This window comes from Lactuca virosa, chromosome 5, assembly GCF_052849685.1.
Source record: "Lactuca virosa cultivar CGN04683 chromosome 5, Lactuca_virosa_CGN04683_v6, whole genome shotgun sequence".
Lineage (NCBI taxonomy): Eukaryota > Viridiplantae > Streptophyta > Magnoliopsida > Asterales > Asteraceae > Lactuca > Lactuca virosa.
This window is the reverse complement of record NC_136430.1, coordinates 151399956-151409146: the sequence shown is the minus strand read 5'-3', so window position 1 is coordinate 151409146 and position 9191 is coordinate 151399956. Positions and strand designations below refer to the sequence as shown.

General features: G+C 31.2%; 1 protein-coding gene across 2 annotated transcripts; it reads right to left on the bottom strand.

Moving 5' to 3' along the window:
• Positions 1–345: 345 nt before the first annotated feature.
• On the bottom strand, positions 346–8434 carry LOC145114925 (ATP-dependent 6-phosphofructokinase 5, chloroplastic-like). 2 transcript variants are annotated; one of them, XM_079051041.1, is made up of 13 exons: positions 7993–8434; positions 7149–7239; positions 6753–6826; positions 3699–3810; positions 2860–2952; positions 2571–2672; positions 2155–2229; positions 1927–2070; positions 1717–1833; positions 1509–1613; positions 1232–1312; positions 869–997; positions 346–778 (listed from the first exon to the last, which is right to left on the bottom strand). In XM_079051041.1, the coding sequence occupies exons 1-13, from the start codon at positions 8304–8306 to the stop codon at positions 611–613; spliced, it is 1605 nt and encodes a 534-aa protein (XP_078907167.1). In that variant the 5' UTR covers positions 8307–8434; the 3' UTR covers positions 346–610. The 2 variants fall into 2 exon arrangements, with proteins under 2 accessions (XP_078907167.1, XP_078907168.1); XM_079051042.1 differs by having other exon boundaries at positions 1930–2070.
• Positions 8435–9191: the final 757 nt, after the last annotated feature.

Genomic DNA, 9191 nt, shown 5'->3' with positions numbered 1-9191 from the left:
ATATATATATATATATATATATATATATATATATATAACATTTTTTGAAATAACTAGTGCTATGTAAAAAAAAAATAACAAACAATTTTATTTATATTAAAAAACTGTTGATAGTGATAAACAATTAATATATTCATGTCAGTAGACTATCGAAAAAATGTTAATTATGAATGAGTAAAATATTTGTTAAAAGTATATAAACTGATTAGCAAACCAACATGATTGCATTGCAGTTGTATGGATGGTCTAATAACCTGAATATTTAGTAGATCAACATACGATGAAAATATAGTTACTTGTTGAAGCAAGCGAATAATGAAACATGTTAGTTTTGTTAAAGAATAATAAGAAAAATAATCCTTATTACAAAAAGGATAAAGGTTACAGCTAACTAAGTAAACAAAATTCTACATGAACCAAGAAAGCAACAGTGCAGTGCACTTCCCATAGTTGGGTGGGTGTGAGTGTGGGTCTGTTACCATAAATTATTTGTAGTTGTCGGAAGCAGAATGCATGCCCCCTTGTTCCTGTGTGTGTATTATTTGTGAGACTAACAAGTCTTGTTTATGATTTATGTAAATTTCAAAATTTGTCCGAATTGAATTTTGGATTAAATAAAATCGGGCTGGCCAGTAGATGTCAAGCAACGATGCCACATGCGGCTGTTTGGATCGACTGTCCTGGGATAAGATATGACTTGAGGAATAGGAAGGTAGACGTAGTGAGTGTTGCATATGCCGACTGTGATGCCACTATATCCAGCAAATGCACCATGGACCTGTAGTGTTCACACAAACCATCAAAAATTAAAATTATGTAAAAGTTAAAAGTTACAAGGTCAAGGTCAAGGACTGGAAAACAAACTTACAGCATTTTGACCGAGCACGGTGCAGAGGATTCCGTCTGATGCGTTTGCTCGGCAGGCACGGATCATGTATGTAGGATCAATGTATTTCACATCAGCTGGATCCCCAATCTCTTTGAAATATTTTTTTATCTAAAAAAACACTACAGGGTTAGAATTTAGAAATAGCATATCATACTTTCATTCATTTGTTTCTTATAATATATAGTATCGGATTTTCGCCTCTTCCTATCCACTTATTATACTTATATTTATAGCAAACACATAGCCATATTCACTGCTACGATTAAGTAAATTTTATAAAAAAAAAATGGATGTAAAAGAGTTTTCAAAGTAGAACGTTTCCATATAGAAAGTAGAAAGTACCTCCTGTTGTATATGAACGCCAATATCTCCAAGTACAACGTTCCCAGATGCATCCTTAGCATTTGTTTTCTCCAAAAAGTTCTATACAAAAAACTATTACAAATTGTAAGTTGAGAAATGACATGGTGTATTTTTTTAATCAAATTACAATCTATTTTTTTCTAAAAACAAGTAGAAAATATACATTTTATTATTTATAGTCTTATTTGTTTTTTGTAAATGAAGAAAATATTAACTATAAGTCTATAATTAAATTATGTTAGAAGTTAGAACTAACCTGACCGGCTCCCTCTGCTACACAGATGACAGCTGATCCCTTTGTCTCAAGTAGATACTTTAGATGTTTTAGGACACCATGTGGCCCATGCAACTCAAAGGGTACCTTTAATTTTTTTTTTAATTAAAAAAAATATATATACATTGTGTTAATGACTAGATAAATAAGTATGTGATAAGGCAGGCAAGAAACAACTGAAGCAAAATACCTCAGGAATCAAACATATATCAATCTGGCCACTAGCAAGAGCTGCTTGCATAGCTATAAAACCACTACTACGCCCCATCAATTTTACAATTCCAACACCACGATAAGCACTATGCGCCTGCCAAAAAATAATAATAATAAATAATTATGTGTTGTGTTGTACCCAACCCACAGACAGCACAAGGAGAATTTAAAGATGAAATGAAATTACTACTTCAATGTATGCAGAATTTATGGCTCTTTGTGCTTCCTCTACAGCAGTATCAAAACCAAATGTCTTATCCATCAGCAAAATATCATTATCTATAGTTTTGGGAACACCAACTACAGCCACCTTTAACCCTCGTTTTATCAACTAACCACAACAAACAATTCAAATTCAAATGATAATTGAAATCATAAAACTGCATGCAAACAGATTCTTAATAACCTAACCTACCTCATTGTGTATTGCATTAGCACCCGCATGTGTTCCATTCCCACCCAGCACAAAAAGCATGTTGATTCCTCTTTCCTGCCACCAATTCATATCATATCATATCATATCACTCACAACTCATGGCTTGACTTGAGTAAACTAATAAATGCAAGAAATACCTACCAATAAGTATTTGTTTATCTCATAACATTAAACATTCTATTTCTACCTACCTACATGTACACGAGTGAGTACATGTCTTTCTATTACCAACATTGTTTGTACTCTCAATATCTTTCTTATTAACGCACGCATAGTTGTTGTACTTGGAAAAATCTACCTATATTTTTCTTCTTAGTTGCTGAGGAAGAAATGATCAAGTGAAAGTATGTTGCTATTTATAACAAAGAGCAAATATTTTTAGATGAAGTAAGTACCTGCATGCTATCCACAATTTCACTGACATTTGGTCCTCCACGAGAAACTCCTAACAAGCTTCCACCAGAAAGATGGACATTTTGAACAACCTTCCTGGACAACTAACAATCAACAACCAGATTCAGTTACTCATAAAACAATCAATCAGGAGGTTGGTGGGTGGGTGGAGGGCATTCACGTCAAATAATTATTATAAGGCATGGAAGGAAAACTTAATCCCACGTATAAAGCAAGCAAGATCATACGGGTAAAAAAAACAAAAGAGGAAAATGCTTAAACCAAACTCACTGGTATTTCAGCTAATTCGTTGCCAAATCCACGATATCCAAAAGGGATCCCCACAATCTTTTTCACACCATAAATCTCCAGGGTGATGACAATCTGTAAAGGACAGGAAAGAATTCAGTAATTAAATTAATTGTGTCTCAAATCTTCTAAATGCTTTCATTTATATTTATATTTGTATTTGTATAATACCACTCTACTTATTACAAAATCGTTTTTTTTCTCTTATCAAGGAATTGTACCAGTTACAGCATTGTAATTTCAGTTTTCTATACTCTGAAAAATCTAATTATACAAGTGAAAAATGTTTTATATCTGAATGACAATGCTATAATTGGGTACGTACGATATTGTAATAGAAAGAAATGAAAGTAGGATGCTATCAAATCAAATGGAGTACATTGCTATTTCTTGCATCTAACCCTTTAAATGTCATTCTAGTTATTTCTTTGTCTTTAGCATTTAACATTTTTGGAAGAGAATTTGGTCATACAGTGTTATGAAAAACGGTTAGTGAATCTAGGTTGTCAAATGACCTTGTTGTTGTGTTCAAGCCATAGGAAACTAAATAGACATTTATTCAAATATCTAAATCTAAATATTGGTTATTCCTAGACAATGTGAATATAATGGATCTTCTTATTAACAAGGAATGTAACAATGATTTTTCTTTTCATTATAAACGACAACAAGTTCATTTTAGTTTTGGAGGGAATATATAAAATTTAACTGGGCTAACAATTATCCAGCCACTTAATAAGTCTTAAGCCAATTCCCCCAACTTAGCTAAAAATATAAAATGAGCATATTTTTAGAAGTGAAAAAATATATCAAGAAACCACCTGTCGTATGACATCATTAAGCCCAGGACAGAGTCCGCCACAAGTTATAATTGCAGCCTTCACATCTTCTGGTTTGAAGTATATTTTCTCACGAGGCCCAGCACGGTGAATCCTATATCCATCATTTTTACACATCATTTTCTTAATATTTCTAAATACTAATATATATATATATATATCAAATTGACATGTTATCAAATTGTGTTAGTATTTATTCAACTGTTATCAAATTTATACACTGTGTGAGTACATCAATTATCAAAAATATTATCAAATCTTCTGCAGAGATAAGATGCTAAATTATTACACGAAAACAAACAACTTTTACAAAGATGAAAGAAGATGCTCCATTATCGCAAAAGAAGATTTTCCATTATCAAAAAATGACAAAATATGATGCCAATTTGTCAAAAGCTTTAGAGTTTTGTCTGCCACATCTACACTCCGACAAATGCAAGTTGATTCAATAATTCTCAAGATTGATCCGGTAATCCTTCGGTTTCCCGTTTCAAGATATTTCAAGACTCCAAGACTCCTATATATTAAGGAGATATGTTTTAATTAGAATCATCTCTGGGTTCTCTAAAAATTTCTCTCATTTAATTTCTCTCAAATGTTTAGTTCATGTCTAAGAAAAGTGTTCTCCTATCTACTTCTAGATGTTCAAAATCTTTAGATTTTCAAATCATACTTGCTCCAGACGGATGTTCTGATTGTAATTTAAAAGAAGGTAATATATAAAGAATTTTATTCAATTGTTGTATTATCTCTATGGCAATCTCATTTCGAGTTATTCTAACTATTAATTCTACAAAATTTGAAATTTTTGTTAAAATAATACTCGCATTTAATAATAATCAAGTTAATCAAATTCATGCTTGAAATATTTAAATAACTTTTGTTCTTTTATTATTCATCATGTCTGATTCAAAGATACAAGCTAATCGTCATTATTATTGTAATCAATTAAAAGCTTTACAAGTTCTAATCAATAATCATAAGTTTATAAGCAAAGATAGAAAACAGTTTTATAAAATAATGTATGATTTTTATCATCAAAAAATATCTGAAACTACTTGTTAATTTGTTCCGCACTATTGGTATATCTGAAACTACTTGTTAATTTGTTCCGCAATATTGGTATTATTGGTATATCTGAAACTACTTGTTAATTTGTTCCGCAATATTGGTATCAGAGCCGTGTTCTATTTTTGATAGTTATGTATGATATTTCTGTTTGTTATTTAATTAATTTTTGTTTGAAGAATTTTAAGAAAATTATGAGTTTTGTTAGACATGAACTAAACATTTGAGAGAAATTAAATGAGAGAAATTTTTAGAGAACCCAGAGATGATTCTAATTAAAACATATCTCCTTAATATATAGGAGTCTTGGAGTCTTGAAATATCTTGAAACGGGAAACCGAAGGATTATATATATATATATGACCCTGCATACCTACTTTTAATATCTCTAAAATCATGTTATTCAATTGTATTATGCATTTAAGCACAAAAAAAAAAAAAAAAAAAAAAAAAAAAAAAAAAAAAAAAAAAAAAAAACCCTGATAGAGGATTTACCCTCAAGTATATATAAGCTTATAGCTTTTTTTTCTTTATAAGCAAGATCCTTGAGATGAAATTAGAGTACCTGAATTATTTATAAAATAAGATAACTATTTTTTGCATCAACACTTTTTACCCTCAAGTATATAAAGTAAACCTTACAAATAGATGGGTTGCTTTACTCACCTTTTCAGCAGGATCCTTATGATGAAATAAGAGTACTTGAAATCTAACATAAGATGATTATTATTTTTCTGTTAAGTAAGAATTACAAGTTTTATTGGGTGTGCTTTCTGATCGAAAAGTGATTTCATTCGATAGTTTTGCATGTTGGATACAGGTTTCACTTGCGCACACCTTTTCAGCATACACCAATTAGCAATTTGAATGACAAGAAAGACAACTGAACATTATATATTTATATGTAATAATGTAATAATATTCAAATGCAAGATTAAATAAGGGATCTTTTCTGCCCCAATATTATACCATGTAATGTATGTAACGTCCTAAATTTCAGATTCTATTGTAACAAATGATATTTTATTATCTGGGAATTTATTCAAGGTGTAAGAATTTTATGTGGGGATTAAGAAATTAAAATGATAAACTTAATGGTTTATAGCTGGGGGACAATTTGAGACAAAAGAGCAAAGATAAGTGGCAAGTGAGTGAAAAGGAAGAGAAGTTGAAAAGCTGCTGAAAAGAGTTTTCTTCATTTCATCAAAAAATATCTCAAAATTTAGATACTTTTGCTCTCAAGATCGAAACTTTAGAGTTAAAAATCAGAAGATAAATCTAAACCAAAGTCATAGATCTTGCAAAAGGAATTCTCCCAAATTTTAGGTGAACATTCGTTTGACCTAATTTATTATAAATCTTGCATACATGTAGCAGAGTAATAAATCACCAAATAAGTAGTAGTTCAAATCATTTTATCGAGATATGATATGAATGGTGCAAGTGTCACCCTAGAGGCTAGAGGTGATCTGGAATTGGATAAATGATGAAAATACTTGTTATATGTGTTAGAATGTGTTAGAATGATATGGGGTTTGTAGTTAAAACTTGTTTGAAAACTCAAAAGTGAGAGATCATTCTTTAACTGATTATGAAATCTTAGCATAACTATGTTATATCAACTTGTGGACTCACTGAATACTGAGGATATACATGTACGATATACCTTTGGCAAAGGATGTGAAAGATAGCGGCATTTGATGTATACATAGGATAGATGAGAATTAACTGGATTGTATAATGATTGTTGAGACATTTTTTCGCTGCAAACAATAACATTTATAGTTTTGTGGCTGGTAGGTATATCATTATTATTGGATGTATTAACCAAAAAATTCCAGGTTGCTATCTGTCTTGAGTAAGTTGAGTATTATGTGGAATCTAGTAGTTGATGTATACTAATAACAGGGTTTAGCTGTGAATTAGAATAAGTAAATGACAACTGACAAGACAAGGTTTAGTGCTTACCATTGTTCCACCCATGTACAATCAGGATCAATACACTCAGCACCAGCAGATGTAGGGGAAGAATACCGAATAACCTGTCATGTCGGCATACAAGTTAATCACTAAAAATAAAATAAAATAAAATCAATGATGCATGCATGCTATCTAATGAAGTTAAATGCATCAAATAATAATGCTAATCAAGTCATATGACATAGTTTAGGTGATGTTGTGCTACTGCTACATAATATGCCCACTAATTTATGCTAGCAATGACCACAAATTATTCACGTTTTAGCATACACAAAAGTGCATGCAATATATACATGATATGCTTATGGGGAGACAGAGATACTTATGATTCATGAACATGATTAGTATACAGTAACCAACCATCAAAGAGTGTAACTCATATACCTTAAGTAGAACTCTATCGTTATTATTGATGTATCCATGCCACTCCTCATCAGAAGGATACCCTTGTGCAAATTCTTCACTCACTGGAGTCCTATATCCCAAAATATAAGAAATGAGTGGAGCAAAATTCATATTACACTTTCAAAAAAGTGTCACTGTCATCTAAATGTAAAGGTTATAAAATAATATCATATACAATACTGATTGTGTGTGGATTAAGATTAAATCAATCATGTGCTAGGATGTTTATGAATACTCGTGTTATTTGAGCTGTCAAAATCATGAAACCCCTTAAAGCAATTGTGTATATAATTCATACAACGCTTTTATACAGCAAATTGGTCCTGAAGTAAACTACTCCCATGGTCTCTCCATTCCACAAATGATTTTGAGAGTTTGTGACTCGTGCTTTTCTATTTTAAAATTAAAGATGGATGTCATTAGCATTTTGTTCCAAACTAATCTAGCATTATATACTTCTTTGTAATTCAATCAGCTATATTTTCTTAGTCCAATAAGCTAAAAAATTATTTATCAGTTTTGGAATTATAAAGTAATTCACTGCGTCAATGTAACCCATAAAACTAGTACCCTAAAAAGAATAAAGTGAGGAATCAGGAAATCACTAGTCATAACTAAATTCACTGATGCAGAATCTTGATGCATGACCGATCTGTTTAAGTAGGTGAAAAGTCATTAGAGGAACTCCTTTACTTCGCCCAAAGGTCATCTTAGCCAGTGCAACAGTAGAAACGGAACTAGGTAACTATAATTCGAATTCAAGGAACAATGAACTGAACGGATATAAATAAAAAGAGTACAAAAACAATTAACTTTCAAGTACCTCATTCTGAGACAAAACGTGGAGGGGTATGAAACGGCGTCAGGGAAGAAATCGCGCATGTGAGGGATGTTGAATCGCTTCTCAAAGTCTTCTTCGAACTTCGTTTTCCACTCGGGATCGCTAAAATCGATGGCGGAATTTGAATTCTTCTCCGCAGATGCTACGCAACGAGTTCTCTTGGAAACTCCGATCATGTTCGGTCTCTCTCCGTGACACGGGAAACTTGACCGGATCAATGCATGGAAAGAAGTTCGATCACTGGTTGTCGTCGGAAGAAGCAGCTTGGAGCTGATCGCCGGCGACAACGATCCCATTGTTGAACAGTTGTCGGGACAGAGAAAATGGAGAGATCGCAGGGAAAATGACCTTTGGGCGAAATAGTCAGAGGGGGGTTTTTCTTATTTCTCCGTCTCAGCTTCAACGTACTTCTAAAAGCCGCTTTTTTTTTATTTAACTTCACTCATGGTCGTCGATATCGGAATATATATAGGATTGTTTTTGGATTTAGAAGGTGTTTGGCTTAGCTTTTGTCTGGCAAAAGCCATTTTTGTAAAAGGATTTTTTGTAAAAGGGCTTTTTAGAAAAGTTGTTTTTTAAAATGTGTTTGGATTAGCTTTTGAAGGGAAAAAATCAAAAATTAAAGTGTTTGGTTTAATTTTTACATGCAAAATGACTAAAAATGACATGTTTACATATTTATTGGGGGTAGATGGATATATAAAAGTAATTTTAATGTTTAACACTGTTGAAAAGTTGGAAAAGTCATGATTTCGTGACTTTTCAAAAAGACCAAATTTACTCTATTGGAAAAGTCATTTTCAAAAGTCATTATCATCTTCCCAAACATATTTTTGATTTTTTCTAAAAGAAAAAGTCAAAAGTCATTTTAGAAGCTAAAACAAACACCCTCTTATTTTGGATTTACAACAAGGAGATCCTACCATTTTATAAAAAAAACATAATTTTAACTTATAAATTCAACACATAAAAAATATCTTTAATATTTAGTTTTTCATTCAAAATATTAAAAACTTCTAAATAATAGTGACAAAAAAAAAAGATAAACGGTAAAACAATAAATATAAAAATCATACAACGGTATAATTTAATATAACTTTTTTTATAATTATTATGATTTTTTATAAAATAACTAATGTGGCAAAAGAATGTCCTTAATAATATATACTAAATATATATTA